The following is an 18,480-nucleotide window of genomic DNA, read 5'->3' as shown; positions in this document are numbered from 1 at the left end:
GAAATAATTAGAATTAGTGGTTGAAGACTTGAAGTAAACGATTGGATATGACCCATGCCATTCAAGTGCAAAAGGCAATTGTTTATATAAGAATAATTTTTTATGTAAACAACAAATGACATTTTCAGAATCATGACACGTTACGTCTAAAGGAATAAGTAGCTGGAACACAAAATCAAAAACCCTACATTAAATTCTAGAGCAATCAATTTAATGAATTGATGTTTCTAAAAAAAAAAAAAAATTAATGGATTGATAGTCGCCAGTCGGTAGGGCTGTCCAAACCCATCCGAAAAAACCAACCCGCCCGAAGAAACTGACTCCGGTTGGTTGGTTTCGGTTTCCCTCCCCCCAAAACCCGAAAAACCCAAACCAACAGACAAAAACCCAGATTTTAGCAAAAAATTTCCAAATTCTAGTGAAAAAATCCAAATTCTGGCGAAAATTTTCTAGATCTCGGCGAAAAAATCCAGATTTTGGTGATATTTCACATAGATTTGGTGAGATTTTGACTGGATCTGGCGAAATCTCATAGATTCCAATGAGATTTTTGCCAGATTGGGGTTTTTCTCATTGTTTTCTTGCAGTTTCCTCACCATTTTTTCTCATCGTTTTCTCAGATCCATGACGCCGACCGACCCGTCCACTACCCGTTGAAGGTTTGATCTGTTCGACCCGTCTACTCCTGTGGTTGGCAGTGGGTGAGATTTTCTGCCACCTGATTTTGTCGGGTTAGTTCCGAGTTGAGCACAAACCTAGATTGGATCTACTTGTGGACAACCCTAATAGCCGGAATACAAAATCCCCAATTTATACATAAAAACCCAAATCCTAAAATGCAAGATCTCTAATAATTTGTTAGGCTCATTGTTTTGATCAATTAGTGGTGTCCCAAATCTAAACTTAAAATTTATTTTAGTTTTTAGGTTTATATTACATCTTTCTTTTTTCTGAAGTATAAATATATATCCCAATTCTTGATCAGCGTTCATGAAACATTTTAAGAATTTATAGACCAATATGACATCTTCAAGTTTACCGTTTACTCTCATATGAGTCACATGGGATTTTTCTTCTCAAAGTACTCTGACTTTTACTCATAGAGGGGTTCAGCAGGTAAAAATACAAGTTACACCTAGCAAATGAAAAAGAAAGGATAGTATACTCAAAAAAAAGTTTAAACGTGTTGGAACGCAAGTAACACCACACATCTTTTTGGTTGCTACAGAGACAGCCCCACCATCGGCCATCCCCCCTTTTCTTCATCCAACCAAGCTACCTTTTTTACTCCTTCCACATTCCATCATTCATTCATTCATTCCCCAACCATGAACAAACTCAAGATTTCTCACCATTTCTTCCTACTCTTCTTCTTCTCATAGGGATTTCATCAAACACTTTGCTTACACTCTTATCTTCTTCACCACGCTCACTTCAATTCAATGGCCACCACTTCTCTCTCACTACCCCAACCTTCTCTCTTCCCGCCCTCTTCTTCTTCTTCATCTTCCTCTTCTTCTTTCTTCGGTGGGACCCACCTTCGGTCCCACAAGAACTTTGTCTCTCTTTCTTGTTCATCTTCTTCTTTTTCTTCTTCCAAATTCGATACAAGTAGAGTCTCTTCGGGTCGGTTTAGGACAGTGGTTCATGCTTCTGGGGACTACTATTCCACTCTTGGGGTCCCCAAGTCTGCTAGTAGCAAAGAAATCAAGGCAGCTTATCGCAAGTTAGCTCGCCAGGTAGTAACTCAATTCTAATTCGGCTTTCTTCATTTTCCATTTTTCTTTATAACATATTGTTTATTTTCAGTTTATTGTGTTTGGTTTCCTAGAAGAACATGATATTAGAGTTGGGTTTCTGAATTATCATAAAAAAGAATTATAATTTGAGTTTCTGGGTTTTTCTCTTTGTTCATTGTTTATTGTTTTCTCTGCAACCAAACAGGACTTATAGACTGTTGTGTCTATGTAATGTGTTACTTTTTTGAAAACCTTGGTGGGTTTTTGATAATTTTGTAAATTGTGAAACTATAGAATGTTTGTGCTTCAAGTTTTTAGGAGTTGCCTAGTATAGTCCCTGTGTACTGGAATAATGAATATTCCTTTTTTTTTTTGCCCTTTTAATAAAATGCTTAGTTACTTCTTAAAAAGATAATGCCAGTGATTGATTTTGGGGTAATTGGTGATTTTCCTATGTTGGCTAAGAAATTTGGTTTCTGATATTTGTTTTGTACCAGAGACTGTCCTGTGCTCACATGTATTGATCCAGTCTGCCAGCAATAACATAAATGATATACTGTTCTTATCCTTGATAAGTAGTTTAGTGTGTGGGAAGGTGAATGCCGCTGTTGTATGTGCTCTGGATTGATCAAATTTTCAAATTGCTTTCTTTTGTTAATAAACGTGTTAGCAAATCAGATATGTGTTCTTTTGATTCTTGTTGAGCAGATTTATTTGCTTATCTTAAATTTAATTCTTTCTCTAACTTCTTTTTTCTAGTTATGAGCACTTAAAACGATACATTTGATAAGCCCTCAACACCAGAGGATATTTGAATATTTGTTTGTACATTATTCTTGCTCCAATTCCTTTCAATCCTGACTTTTACCATTTGTTTTTTTTTTTCCAAGTACCACCCTGATGTCAACAAGCAACCCGGAGCAACGGAAAAGTTTAAAGAGATTAGTGCTGCATATGAGGTATGAATGAGAACAAAAAAGTTGACACTTATTTATTTTTGATTTCATCTTTACTAAAGCAATATATTTGTTGCATCTTTGAAGCTAGTGATGAACTTTGCAGTTCCAATCTAGGCAGTTTTGTCCATCCATAGGTAGCTTTAGTCAGTAATAAATTGGTATGGACCATCCTTCATTATTATGCTTCTTGCAATTTCTACCGGAACATATAAGATGTAAAGATGAACTAGGTGCACCCATTAGTGTTTATATCTGATACGGGGAATGGAATCTTTGGTTAGGCTTTGGTGACTTATCAAAAGACATATAGTGTTTGACCTTGTTAGCTTTATGATGGTTTTGAGAAGTCTTATGTTGAGATCAGATCTAGTTTTTAGAATTTTGTGTGCTTTTCCTGTGTGCAGGAAGTATTTCCTCTTATTTAATAAGATCTTATTACTTACAAAAAGAAAACAAGAGATCAAATTTGTTGTCTTGCATTCATTGTACAAAAATACTGTTATGGATGGGGTTTTTGTAGCATTTTATTGATTTGTGGATGTATTAAACCTTACTGTATTTCTGTAAAGGGCTTTCTTGTATGCTCCTAGTTTACATTAGTTTTTTCCTACTAAAGAAACTTCTTACTTGAGTTTTAAAATATGAGATATTTGGGTTAAAATATGAGATATTTGGGTTAAAATATGAGATATTTGGGTTAAAATATGAGAGAGACTTCTGAAGTGTTAAGCCCTCCAGTGGGTGATAATGACAAAGTGTGGAGTTTAAGATTTTATAGGGAATTCAATGATTGGGAGTTAGCGGCTTCCTACTCCCTACTTCATTTCATCCAAACCCGGATTCCTAGGGGTTGGGGGGGGGGGGTGACAAGCTTTGTTGGGGGTCTTAATGAAAGTGGGAAGTTTGATATTCGGTCTTTTTATCATAAGATTCAAAATGCAGCTCCTTCTACTTTCCCTTGGAAGGGCATTTGGAAAGTCAAGGTTCCTATAAGGGTGGCATTCTTTATGTGGACAGCAGCTCATGGTCAGATTCTAATTTTGGATAAACTTATGTTTTGGGGTCGCCCTTTGGCGAATCGTTGTTGTATGTGCTGTTGTAATGCGGAATCTGTGGATCATTTGTTACTTTTTTATCTGATAGCTCATTCTTTGTGGACGTATATGCTTCGGTTGTTTGGGATTGATTGGGTCATGCCAGGTTCAGTTGTGGACTTATTATTTTGTTGGTATTATTGGCTTGGGAGGCATAGTTTTGATATTTGGAATTTGGTTCCAAGTTGTTTAATGTGGACTATTTGGACTAAACGGAATCGGCGTTCTTTTGAGGATAAGGGGAAAATTGTGGTTCAGTTATTAGATTTATGCCAACGGACCCTCTTTGATTGGTCTCGGTGTTGGCGTCTCTCGGATTTTTCTACCCTTATAGATTTCCTTTCGTCTATTAGAATAGCTTAGTGGCTGCTTGTGTCTTTTTGTTCATTTTTTTTCTTTGTTCACTACTGTGAACTCTTTGTATTTTTCTTGCTATTCCTTTATTAATAATATCTTCTTCTTACTTTTAAAAAAGAGAGAGAGACTTTAGTACCTCACCTTAGCACCTATTTATGTTAGGGTTTATGGCATAATTACTAGAATGTAAAATAACATGCTAATATATAAAGATAACAAGAATAACTCTTAACAACTTGCATAAAAAATAAGTGAAATAACTCTAATTAGCAAATTGCTTCTGTATGTTAATAAATTAGTCCCTCACCTTAGCTCATAATGTAAAATGACATGCTAATATAAATTGTAAAAAAGTCTAGGTTAGGGAACTTTATAGTGCCTAGTTTCTTAATCTTAATAAAGTTTAATTTTATTAGCTTTCCTTAATGTGGCTTTTGGTTCGGGGTTACAATTCCTAAGAATCATTTCCTAAAAGGATTTCGAGGTATTCCTTTGTTTGGTTGTAAGTAGCTCAAGGAATTCAAATGTCCACAGGCATCCCAATACCCACAAGACCTCACATTTAGGAGAATAGATATTTCCTCCAAACAGGCCAGTGACCACATTGCTAAGGTTGAGGAAAGTTTTAAATATATATATATTTTTAATAATTGACAATATTAGCCTCACTTTATTAAAAAAACCTAACCTCAATTAGATAGGTAAATGATTATGAAAGTATTCAAATTTTTATAAGCCAAGAAGTATTAAACTTATTTCCTTTGAAAAAATCAATCTAATCACACATCTAATCAATCTTCATTTACAAAAACAAGGCATAAAGAGTTTATTTTTGTTAATGCAAGGTGTTATGCATTGGAATCAGTTTTGGGAATAGTTTATGCTATATCCTAACCTTTTCTTTCTTCATTTTTATTTTGGGGAAAAGCTAATCTGTTTGGCAATGGTTATGCAATTTAATGTGTTTATTCTATGCTTTAAATTTCTTTATTTGGATTCATGTGATGCATTTATTATCTTTTTTATGGCCCTTATTTTATATATAAAAATAACATTATTGGTATTTTCAATAAAAATTATAACGTATAAAGATATTTCAAGTTTATTTTATGCACAAGTATTCTGGGGGAAAAAAATGCAATCCTTTAGAATTCCTAAGAATTAGTCAAACTTAAAAATCTCATAATTGCATAAATCTTGTCAAACTAAACATGGGCATCATTACGTTCCTAGGCAATCACATTACTAGGAATTTAGATGCCAAAGGTTATATTGGAATCTTCGATTCAAACACCACATAAATGTGGTTCCATATAAAAGCGTACTTTTTGAATTTTGTGTGTTGAGTCTCCATGGTGTTTTGTTAATTGGGCCTGGATTATATTTGTTCCCATAATCCCAGCTCCATCTTTTCATTGTTTAAACTCAAGTATTCATATGCATGTAGATCACTGCATCTCTGTGTAAGGTAAATGCTTTCTTGTGTAGATACATGCAAAAAAAGTCTCCATCAAATTATTGAAGCTATAGAATATGTTTCACATAAAAGGTTTGTTTATTTCTACGACCATAGCCTTGCCTCTATCCATAATCTCACCAGTATTGCATCCAATGCATTTCTGGCTGTCTTGCCTCTTCAATGCTTTCATCTGAAGCATCCATAAGTTTTTCATTGTTTACTGTCATTTGAGTCATGGACATGTATAACAATGTTTTGTGGACTTGTTATTTGAGTTTTCAATTTCTGGCTATGACAGCTGTTATCTGACTACTGCAATTTTTTTGTCAATAAAAAAATTTCAATATATTTATGATATTGTCTTTTGAATTCTGAAGTACAATACTGTCAGGTGCTATCAGATGATAAAAAGAGGGCTTTGTATGATCAATATGGTGAAGCTGGAGTTAAGAGCACAGTGGGCGGACCATCAAATGCTTACACGGTACTGCATATATTTTACTTTCATTTTATAATTTTATGTTGCAAATAATGAATTAGGAAGATGGCGTACTCTTGAAACACTGACATTGTTGGGTAATATGCAGTGCACACCCTCATTTGTTCATTTTCCATTCAGAATCTAAAGTTAATTTGAAAATTTGAAGGGGGATGGGGGGTTGATGGATGTCTTACCATGTTTCCAAGGCTTTAACTATAGAAGAGTGTTGCTTACACATCCTGTCTTTATGACATATCTCCTCATTCAATATTGCTCATAAAAAAAATAAAAATATTGTTAGCTTATAGGAGATGAATCTGCTTTAAAGGTTACATTGTTGTGATGTCTCATATTTTCTCTTGAAAGTTTGTTTTCCTATTGAAACCCAAGAAAACAAGTTTGAATTGTTGGAAAGATGAATCTGCTTTAAAGGTTTCATTGTTGTGATGTCTCATATTTTCTCTTGAAAGTTTGTTTTTCCTATTGAAACCCAAGAAAACAAGTTTGAATTGTTTTTCCAATTTTATATTCTGATAATAAATTTGTATAACAACTTATTACAGATTTAACAGTCCTTTTTTTTTTTTTTTGCAGACCAATCCTTTTGATTTATTTGAAACATTTTTTGGTCCAAGCATGGGTGGATTTAGTGGTATGGACCCAGCTGGATTCAGAACACGCCGTCGTAGTACCGTCACTAAGGGTGAAGATCTACGGTGAGTAAAAGTTTGAATTTTGTTTGAAGGATTCAAGTTGGTCTTTGATCACCATTCTTACTAGCTCAACAATAATGTTACTTAGTTGCTTGAGAAATAATGTGTAAAAGTGTTGTTAGTCTCATCTGATGTAGCCTGGCTATTTTTAGGTCTCAAATCTGTATTTATTTTTTGGACTGAAGCTTCTTAAGCCACTAGCTTGAGAAATATAACTAATATACTGACTGGTTCTGTTGCCAATAAACTAATGATTATACGACAGTTGGATTTAAGACCTTTTTATTTTATTTTATTTTTTTTTATAAAGGAAAAAAAGCTGGGTAAATTAGGTAATTTACTTACAAAACCAAGGGTACTGCCTGCCCCACTCCTTAACTTGATGAACTCTTAGAGGGAGAACACCTTATTTTCATTGTTTTATTTTGTTAAAAAAAAAAATTTAGACTGAAGTACAATTGTACCATGAAAAAGACGAGGCTTTAAAAAGCTGTACTTGCTCTTTTAAGATGAAGAAAAGCTAAATCAAGCAGGCACTATTTGAAATAATGGGTAGGACCTGCCTATCCTGAAAACAGTGACAGCAGGTAGATGTGCTTGAGACGATCTTTCTCAATTTTAATGTGTATAAGTATCAAATAATTTATATTCTATCATTGATTGATGGCTTGTAAGATAGTTTGGGATGGAAAATTTCAAGAGCATATTAAGGTCCTTATAAACCCTATGTGACAACCTTCCACTAAATATTTATGAATGAAGATATCGGATACCTAGAGCGCCTCAATGCTGCTAAATAGACAATGCTTGATTTAAGATGCTGATTCATATAAAAGCATTTCTTATTATAACTTGTAATATTCTTCTAACGATTTATGGTTAATTGTCTTCTATGTTATGAAATTTATCATTTCCTCTTGTTCTATAGTTACAATGTCACATTATGAAAATTTACTATTTTACAGTTTATTGAAGACTTTGATTTGACCTGTGGTTCAATTGCATTTCAGTTATGATATCACCTTAAAATTTTCTGAGGCTATTTTTGGTTCGGAAAAAGAATTTGAGCTTTCCCATCTGGAAACATGTGAAGTTTGTACTGGTACTGGAGCAAAGATAGGCTCCAAGAAGAGGATATGCTCAACTTGTGGTGGGAGGGGTCAAGTAATGAGAACTGAGCAAACACCTTTTGGCATGTTTTCACAGGTATCTAAGCACTCTTTGTTTTTGACTGCAGTTTTTTTGGGTTGCTTCCTGATCTTCTAATTTCTATAGTGACTTAAATATTGAAAATCACCCATTAATTCACATGAGAAATAAAAGGCTTGGTGGCTAGTTACATGGGAGGATCAGGTGGTGCATTGCAATGGAATTTGATGCACTCTTTCCAATTTTATATAATGTCCCAGAATGCAGTACATAGAGGATGCAGTGTTGGAAATTAAGTACGAATCATTTTTTATTTTTTGATAGGTAATCAAAGATTTATTACAAAAAAAAGACATCATGTTCATGATAGTGATCACTCTGAACTTAAAATGGATACAAGTAACTCAAGAAGAGATACAAACAGAAAGGAGAAAATTAGAAATGGAAAAATTAAGTATGAATCATATCTTTGAAGTGAAAAGAATTATGGTGTTTTGTGTTTTAGAGTAAGTTTTCTTGGAGAAGAATTTTCTGTGCAGGGATTCCTATTTAAGTGCTTTTTTTTTTTTTTTTTTTTTTTTTCTGTGGCATACTGCTTTGAGCAATTGTTTTAGAGCAAATAATTTACTGGTTTAGAGACTAGAAAGTTTGTTATTAGTTGGTGCTATGTGTGGAAAGGGAGAGAATATGTCGATCAACATCTTTGTATAGCTTGATTATTCAGGCTCTTTTGGTGGGGGTTATTCTCTCTCTTCACTGTTGATTGAATGATGCTGGGAACTGTCGTAGACTTGTCTGTTTCTTAGGATTGGACAGTTTGGACTATTGGTAGTGGGGAGGGTTTAGTTTTTTTTGGAAATCAATTCCTCCATGTTAAATGAGGAGAATTTGGTTGGATAGAAACAGTAGGTCTTTTGAGGGCAAGAAGAATCTTTATATGACTCACCAAGAGCCTTTTTGCTTTACTGCCACCTCCTGGTGTTTCCCGCATAGACGTCTAGGGACTAAATCCCTCCTCCCCAAATCTTTGGATGACTCTAAAGATGGGATCCTAATGGCTTTATTTTACTAGGTTTTGATGTAATTGTCAGGCTCTTGGGTTATTTGTATTTTCCGTACAACTTCTCATGCTTTTACATGTTATTTCTTTAATGGGTTGGCCTGTTTCTGCACCACATCATCATCATTTATTTTTTGAAAAATGATAGGCACGTCGGGGACACTACATGTGCCCAAAAAAGAAAAAAGAAAAAGACAGCTGAAACACATTATTCCTTCACTCCAATCTCCTCCCACTTCTTCTTCTTCTCATGTCGCTCCAGCAGCCCAGATTCTTAGATCTATTTATCTTTTACAATTTTCCCCCTACTTCCCTTTTTCCTTGTTTTTTCCGCCTCCCATGTGAAGAAAAGATGTAAATACTAAATAGGTGCTTTTCAAATATTTGTCTTTTATGAGTTAATATTAGTTCTTTGATTACCTATAAAAAAAAAATGAGTTAAAGTCACACCACCCATCAATCTATGTAGTTAAACTTGCAACTTGTTACATTTCTTTTTTCGTTATTTTGGTAGACAGTAGACACTTTATTTATTTATTTATTTTTATAGGTGATAAAGAGTAATATCAATCAAGATGAAAAATAAAAGAGAAGGAAAATACAAGGTGTTCATGATGGTGAGCACAAGAAAAAACAAGAAACAAAATCAAAGAAAATAGAGCTCAAGGGACAATTCTAAGAGAAGAAAGCAACTTTATGATAGAAGAACAATTCAAAGAACCCTAGCACCTAGACCAATCAAAAAGAGTTCGCTGGCATAAAGCTTGTAATTGAACTAGTGATTTCTCAGAATACGTTTGGGAATAACTTATTTAGCTGAAACTGAAAACTTTTGTTGAAAGTATTGTAAATAAAGCTAAAAGGTAAGTGAAATAGTACAATAGGACTCATGAATAGTACCAAAAAGTGTAATGGGACTCATGAATAGTAACAGAAATAAGCTGAATAGTAGCAGAAATAAGCTGAATAGTAAAAGAAGCTGGCTTTTTAAGCCAATGCCAAACGCAATCTCAGTAGCCTCAAAAGATTGCCGATATCTTTTTGTCCAGACAATCCACATCAAATAGCCAGGAGCCATATTCCAAATGTCTGAATTAAATTTTCCCAGCTAGTGGCTACAACAAAACATCAAACTTTCCTTAGAGCTTGGTATGACCCATTGGATCCCAAAGACTTGAAGCATATGCACCCACAGCGAGTGAGCTACAAGATAATGGAGGAAGAGATAATCCACAAATTCCTCATTATAACAACACATACAAGACCGATTCGTGAAAGAAAGACCCCGAAGCATGAGATTATCCAAGGTCAAGATTCGACAATGAATTGCTGTCCACAAAAAGAAAGCCACTCTTTTTGGAACCTTAACTTTCCAGATGCCCTTCCAAGGAAAACTGGAATTCAAAGCATCCCGAACCTTGGTAGACAGTAGACACATGTATAAATTATTAGTGGCTAGGCATTAAATATGCTTCTAAAAGAATTTTTAGCAATTATTTTAAAAAAATTAATATTTTTGTTATAAAAAACAAATTTTATAAGCTTTGAACTATATATATATATAAAATTAATTAATTAATATACGTATCCCCACCGTACTTGTGTCCTACTTTTATGTGTCATACCTGTATCCTTGCCTGTATCTGTGTCCATGCTTACTAGTGAGATTAGTTAGGGTTAGATACATGTATTCTTTTCTGCAAGAACCTAATTGCAATGCTGAAGTTTATGGGATCTTGTATCATTCTAAGGACCATAAAATAAACACATGGGATGGCTAGTTGACTTCATATTTCATCTGTTGCATGTTCTACAAACTTGCTTTATGGTTTATTGATACATACATAGAGGAGATGTTTATTGACACTTTCACAATTCACTGCTTTCCTTTCCTTCTACACTGAACTTACTTATCTTTCTGTTACTATTATTATTATTATTATTATTATTATTATTATTATTATAATTCATTGGAAAAAAAAAAAAAAAAATTTCTTTGTTAGCTTCTAGAAACAAGAACTGATTTGTATTGCTGAAGTTTATAAGATCTTGTATCATTCAAAACTCAAAAAACCAGAAAAAAAAAAAAATACATTGTGTGTTTTGTCAACTTCATCTTTCATCAGTTTCTTGTTTTGCGTACTTTCTTTATGGTTTGTTATTACTCTTTCATAACTTGCTACTTACCTTCCTTCTACACTGAACTTACTTATGTTTCTATTAACACTAGGTTTCTGTATGTCCAAATTGTGGTGGGGAGGGTGAAGTTATTTCTGAATACTGTCGGAAATGCTCGGGTGAAGGACGTATACGTGTTAAGAAAAATATCAAAGTTAAAGTTCCTCCCGGAGTTAATGTGGGCAGTATCCTTAGAGTCGCTGGAGAGGGTGATGCCGGACCAAAAGGGTATGTGGTTGAATTTTGATTTTAGCATTTGTAATTCTCATTGGGAAGATTCTTTGGTAAATCATTGAAAAGAATCTACAATTCATTGTCTTATTTCATGTGAGAGAGTAGATATATGCCATTGATATGTCTAACAAATTTATATATGACATGACATATGAGCTATGTGTTCCCCTCAACCATTGAGTGGCCTGCTTTGCTATTCAGTTGCATCTTTCCCTTATCTACTCTCTTTTCCTCCAAAAGAAATATATACTCAGTAAAGGATTTTATTGTTTCAGCAGGGGTCCTCCTGGGGATCTTTATGTATACCTTGATGTTGAAGAGATACCAGGAATTCAAAGAGATGGCATAAATCTCTCCTCAACAGTACCTATCAGTTATCTAGATGCCATATTGGGGGCACTTGTTAAGGTAAAGTACTATGAGCCCAAAAGTATTGCTTTTATTTTGATGAAGCACTTATTTTGAAGTCATATCCACACAAGGGAGGTAGTCTGAGCAGTGAGCTTTTCTTGAGAACATGAAATGAAATTACAATAAAGGTTGAAGTCAATAAAAATAAAAATAAAAATAAAATTTTTTGAACTGGGATGGGATCTAGCGTTCTGTCTGCTGGGCTGATCCTCTGTCCTCATGACCGAATTATCTAGGGATCCTGCCTAGTTAAACATGGAGTCTGACTATGAAATATGAACTAAAAGAAGCTTTTCAGCCTTGATATCTATAACACCTGTTTATTCTAAAATGTCAATGAGTTGTTGTTAAAACTACTAATAAGCTCATTCACACAAAAGAGATCAGTGGCACAAAGCCTTTTAAGTAAACCCTTCACTCTGCTCTGAATTTGTGAATAAGCATGTCCAGTCACATGGTACCCATAACCTACCTTATTATTATTATTTTTTTTTGATAAGTAACGAGAAAATTTTATTAAAAAATGAATACTAGCCAACCCGAGTACATTGGGAATGTACTATGGGGGCATAAATCAAAAACCAAGATTACAACGATCAAGTAAAACAAGAATGGAAGAACAAGAAAAATGACAAAAAACCACACTCCAATCTAGTAGAGTGTGTAAGAAAGAAGACTTAATCTCTAAAATAGAGCGTTCACAGCCCTCAAAGCATCTCGCATTCCTTTCGCGCCAAATACACCATAACACGCAATGAGGCACAATTCTCCACAACTCTATATTTCTATGTCTTCCAAACTTACCTTGCCACGACTCAAACAACTCAATAACCTTCTGAGGCATAACCCAATGAATTCCAAACAAGCAAAACACCAACGACCACAACTCACAAGCAATGGGGCAATGAAGAAGAAGATGATCCACCGACTCCCCACAATTCTTACACATGTAGCACCAATTAAGAACAATCACGCGGCGTTTACGAAGATTATCTGTTGTTAAAATCTTACCTAAAGAAGCAGCCCACGAAAAGAAAGCTACCCTTGGAGGAACCTTCGATTTCCAAATCAACTTCCAAGGGAATGATAAGCTGCTATGAGGGTAGAAAGAAAGATAGAATCCACGAACCTCAAAACCTCTACTCCTTGCTGGCTTCCAACACAACCGATCCGGACCCAATCCCCTTACCGGCGAAGAGTAAACCATATCCATGAAACAATCAAAAGATTCTTGTTCCCAATCTTGTGGAGGACGACGAAATTTAGCATCCCAATGCATCCTCCCACCAGACCAACACATAATCTCCGCTACTGAAGAATCCTTTGTTCGACAAATACAATAGAGTTCCGGAAAAGCCTCTTGGAGAGTACGATCTCCGCACCATACATGCTTCCAGAACTTCACTCGAGTACCATCCCCTACATCATACCGAATTAGTTTAGAAAAACTCATCCAACCACTCCTAATATGTCTCCACAAACTAACGCCATAAGCACTGGTCACCTTTTTTGTGCACCAACCACCCCAATCATTCCCATATTTCACTTCTATAACCCTCCTCCAAAGAGCATCGGTCTCCAACCCATACCTCCATAACCATTTCCCTAACAAGGCAACATTAAAACTCCTCAAACTTCTAATACCCAACCCTCCAACCTGCATCGGTTTACACACCTGAGCCCAACTGACCAAGTGTAATTTAGATTCCCCATTAATACCACTCCACAAAAAGTCTCGTTGTAGCTTCTCCATACGATTTGCCACCTTCCCAGGTAAAGGCAGAAGGGAAAGGAAATATGTAGGTAAGGAGGAGAGGGTACTTTTAATAAGAGTTACCTTACCCCCCTTAGATAGATACAACCTCTTCCACCCTGCTAATCTCCTTTCCATCTTCTCCAGAATAGGGTTCCAAATTGACAACTCCTTAAACTTAGCTCCTAATGGTAGCCCCAAGTATCTCAATGGAAGAGAGGATTGCCTACAACCCAACATCCCCACCAAAACATCCATATTGTAAACCACCCCTATAGGGACCAACTCAGATTTCCCCAAATTAATCCTTAAACCTGAGACCTCCTCAAATCTAGCCATGATTGCTCTCAAACATGCTATATGCGAGGGATCAGTATCACAAAAAATAAGAGTGTCATCAGCAAACAAAAGATGAGACACCATCACCGAGTTACCAGTTGTATTACCTACAGAGAAGCCTGAAAACTGACCAGTCATAGCAGCCACTTCCAACATACGACTCAAACCCTCCATAACAATATCAAAAAGCAACGGAGACAAAGGGTCCCCTTGCCGAATCCCCCTAGTACTACCAAAAAAATCAGAAGGGCTACCATTGATCAGAATGGAGAATTTAACAGTAGATATGCAACACATTATCCATTTTCTCCATTTCTCTGAAAACCCACATCGCTGAAGCATATACATTAAGAAACCCCAACTCACATGGTCATATGCCTTCTCCACATCCAACTTACACAACACTCCTGGAACACCTGACTTCAATCTACTATCAATACATTCTGAAGCAATCAAAAAGGAGTCCAAAATCTGTCTACCTTTCACAAATGCATTCTGAGAATTTGAGATAAGCCCATGTGCCACCCTTTTGAGCCGATTGGCCAACACTTTAGAAATAATCTTATAGATCCCACCAACTAAGCTAATAGGCCGAAAATCCTTAATCTCCACAGCATCCACCTTTTTAGGAATAAGAACAAGGAAAGAAGCGTTAAGGCTCTTCTCAAACACAGCCTGAGTATAAAAATTTTGAAACACTGCCATAATTTCAGCTTTCAAAATACACCAACAAGACTGAAAGAACGCCATAGAAAAACCATTCGGGCCAGGAGCCTTATCACCCTTAAAGTCACTAATCACCCCATACACCTCTTCCTCATCAAACGGCCTATCTAGCCAAATTGCATCCTCCTCCGAGATACAAGAGAACTCCACATCATCTAATAAAGGTCTATGAGCCAGGGCCAAGATATAGCTGCCTATAGAAATGAGAAATACCACCTGCTATAGCCTCCTGATCTGAGGACAATTCTCCATCCACCATAAGCCTATTAATGGAATTAACTCTTCTGTGAGAGTTAGCTATACGATGAAAGAATTTGGTATTCCTGTCTCCTTCTCTAATACAAAGGACTCTAGACTTCTGCCTCCAACAGATTTCCTCCATCAAAGTAACTTTTTCTAATTCCCCTCGAACTCTCTCCAACTCCAGCCTTTCCTCCACAACTAAATCTCGGCTATCCTCAATCATCTCTAAGTCATTAAGCTCTTGCCACAATTTTCTCACCCGATCCTCAACATTTCCAAAATCCTCCACATTCCATTTCTTCAAGTCATTTTTCAAAAGCTTCAATTTAGTGGCCAACACAAAACTCGGCGCTCCTTGGACATTATAAGATTCCCACCAAGCGCGCACCCTCTCCACGAAACCCTCCTCATTAAGCCACATATTCTCAAATCGAAACGGCCTCCTACCTCTCTGAAAAGAACCACCCTCAAGCACAATCGGGAAATGATCAGATAACAACCTAGGCAAGCGTTGTTGAGATACAGAAGGAAACTTATCCTCCCAATCTGCAGAAAACAAAAACTTGTCCAGCCTAGCCTTCGAAGCAACCACACGAGCATTAGACCAAGTGAAAGATCCCCCTTGAAGCGGGATATCCATGAGGCCTTGCTCAGAAATAAAATGGGAAAACTCCCGCATAGCCGCAGTAAAAGAGGTTACACCAGAACGCTCAGAAGGAAACCTTACCACATTAAAGTCACCACCCACACACCATGGGACATTCCACCAACTGTTCAAACCACATAATTCTTCCCACAAGAACCTTCTTTCTCTCACAGAATTAGGATCATAAATGCCAGAAAAAGCCCAAACAAATTGATCTGACACACTTGTAAATCTACAAGAAACTGAAAAACGCCCCACAGCTTCCTCCTTTTTATTCACAACCCGTGTATCCCACATCAGTAACACCCCCCCAGAAGCTCCACGAGAGCCTAGATAGGACCAATCGACATGTTGACCCCTCCACAAACTATGAATCACAGCTCTAGTTATCAACTCCATTTTAGTTTCTTGAAGGCAAATAACATCCGGCTTCCATCTCCTGACCAAATTACGAACCCGAAGCCTTTTATCCCGATCATTCAGCCCTCTAACATTCCAAGAAATAATCTTCAAATTCATTGGTGAACCACCACAGCCCTCTCCTTACTTACATTCCTCTGTTTCGATGAACCAACCTCGACATTCATAGATGTCAATAAATTCTTTAACTCCCGCTGACCTTTCTGCCCTGACCTGCCATGTTTCATTTGATCATTGATTGCCTTAAGCTTTTTATCCTTTTTCCTGGCCTCTATAGCCAGCAATAAACCCGTAATTTGCTCCTCAAAACCTTCCAACGAAGTGCCCACTGATTTTCTAAAAGCCTTAATCCGATTTGTTACCCATAGCGATAAATTATCACCATCAATCGACTCCATACACCTACCCCCCGGCTCAGAACTACACTCCAATTCCAAAGGAACTTCTGTGGCCAGAGGTACCACAACTAGAGGCTTGCCACTACACTCCCGATTCATCGGCCTCTCATTAAAATCCCCCATCTCCTCCTCTGCCTCCTTAACAATAGACCAAGTATCAACGAACCCATCACAGTCCTCTGCCCAACTAACCATCTGACCGTCATTGATAAGAGAATCATCACCTGTTACAGTCTCTACATCAGTGAATGAACACTCCGACACACTTTCTGGAGAAAGATATAGAGATAACGGAATCACTACTTGTCGACCATCCCTCAACTGGAGCATCCACTCTTTGGAATTACCCCATGATTTGTCCAACTCACTGACCCAATCCCTAATAGTGGGAGAAGGATGAATTACCACCTTACCAGCAGAAGCCTCCTGCTCCATCACTCTTACCTCCTGACCAAATACTTCATCATCCACATCCTTCGTTGTCACCGGAAATGACGACCTCTCACCCATCTTTTCTAACAGGTCCCCTGCCACCAACACCTCCTTCTCCGGCAGCTCCACCGAGGGACAAAACGTAGCTAGTGGTGCTGAAACCACTTCACCTTCAACATGTACCCCTTCCGCTGTCAATAACGGCTCGGCGGGGCACTGGGTAAGCCAGCTCGAGCTCACCGGCATGCTCGACCCACTTCCGCCAGCACTTTCCGGTGCCGATGAGGAAGAATCCGAGCCCATATTGACCATCGGAGCCACCGTCGGCCTACTCTGTGGTAAAGAGTCGATCGCCGGACACGCTAGGAGCACCTTAGCACTCGCACCCATCGCGAATGAACGCTGGCCTGAAGCGCTGGACTCTAACTTACCATCCCCAACAAATGGGCCCGTAAAACCTGGGCTGGAAATGTTTTCGGGCTGCTTGGAGCAAGCCCCTGCCTCAAAAACAAATGGGCTATTCAATAATGGGCCAGAATATCTCTTAGCTGCCTGGGCTTCAGAAGGCCCATTGACCATTCCTTTATTCACAGCCTGGGCAGAGTGATCCTTACGTGCCACCCATTTTACAGCTTGCTTATCACCCCTGTAACGTTGCCAAGACACCCGCCTCTTACCAAATTCATTTATTTCCACAGTCAAGCCTTTCCCTAACCAGCCAGCCCTCCTACTTTGACGCTCCTTACCAAAAACAGCCTCATTCGAATTCAAATTATGCAATCTGAAATTATTATGTTCCAGGATTTTCTCCTTGGACCTAGCATCACCATTACTACCACGGAGACTCCCCTCCACACCACTCACGGCAATCGGTAAACCATTATCCGCCGGAACTTCAACAGCCACCACCTTACTCCCAACTTCGACTCTCGGAGGCTGCGTTGTGTTCTCCACTACATGAAACTTCCCTATCTCCCTAATGGGGGGCTGATGCAACTGCTTCCTTGCTTGCACAGCCGCTTTTACCGTTTCAGCAAATGACCGAGAAGGGTGACACACTGAACCCGACTTAGCCTTGTACGGTAAAGCATTTGAACCCAACGCATAATGAGAAGGTTCCAACATTCTCCGTAATTCAATTCCGAAAGCCCTCCATCCTTGTTGTGCCTTGCCTGCAGGAATAATGATCGATCTTCTCATCCCGCCCACTTTTAATTCTGTTACTAGAATAAATTGTCCAAACAGGTTAGAACCCCGTTGCACTGTGTAGGCGGTGTCACCATCCCTGAGCGTGAAGAAGTGTTTGGGGTTAACCCCAATCACCGTTTGTTCCAAGCTCTGCATTAACCAATGTGTTGCGTTCCTACCCATAAAAACTGAGTGCATGAAATACTTCCTTCTTTCAAAAATCTTAAGGGAGAAGAAATTCCCCCCTTCCTCAACCACCAACTGAAACAACTTCGATTCAATAAAAAAACTGCGAAATCCACCCATATCAATCCAAACTAGAAAAGAAACATTAAACGGACACAAACTTTCTGACTAATTTGAGGTAGCCGGGCCTCGGACTCTAAGAATTATGGTTCACATTCATCAAACTATTATTATTGAAACATAACTTAATGAGGAAGACTGTTTATCAAAAAATGGGAAATGGGAAAACAAAACAAAAAAAAGAAGAGGACTGCT

The 18,480-nt window shown here is 37.5% G+C and overlaps 1 protein-coding gene across 3 annotated transcripts in view; it reads left to right on the top strand.

The window, feature by feature from the left end:
* The first annotated feature begins 1,293 nt into the window (after positions 1-1,293).
* Positions 1,294-18,480, top strand: part of LOC142636400 (uncharacterized) — a 33,714-nt gene continuing 16,527 nt past the window's right edge. For 2 of the 3 annotated variants that reach the window (XM_075810610.1, XM_075810612.1), the window contains exons 1-7: positions 1,294-1,739; positions 2,630-2,698; positions 6,000-6,092; positions 6,684-6,805; positions 7,813-8,008; positions 11,242-11,417; positions 11,699-11,831. In XM_075810610.1, coding sequence (XP_075666725.1) covers positions 1,443-1,739; positions 2,630-2,698; positions 6,000-6,092; positions 6,684-6,805; positions 7,813-8,008; positions 11,242-11,417; positions 11,699-11,831 — 1,086 coding nt within the window. In that variant the 5' untranslated portion in view covers positions 1,294-1,442. The remainder of the gene's footprint in view (positions 1,740-2,629; positions 2,699-5,999; positions 6,093-6,683; positions 6,806-7,812; positions 8,009-11,241; positions 11,418-11,698; positions 11,832-18,480) is intronic. The other variant, XM_075810611.1, reaches the window with a different exon arrangement.

Source organism: Castanea sativa, chromosome 5 (genome assembly GCF_040712315.1).
Source record: "Castanea sativa cultivar Marrone di Chiusa Pesio chromosome 5, ASM4071231v1".
In the NCBI taxonomy this organism is placed as follows: Eukaryota; Viridiplantae; Streptophyta; class Magnoliopsida; order Fagales; family Fagaceae; genus Castanea; species Castanea sativa.
The sequence above is the reverse complement of the archived record's forward strand: the minus strand, read 5'-3'. Positions and strand labels throughout refer to the sequence as shown.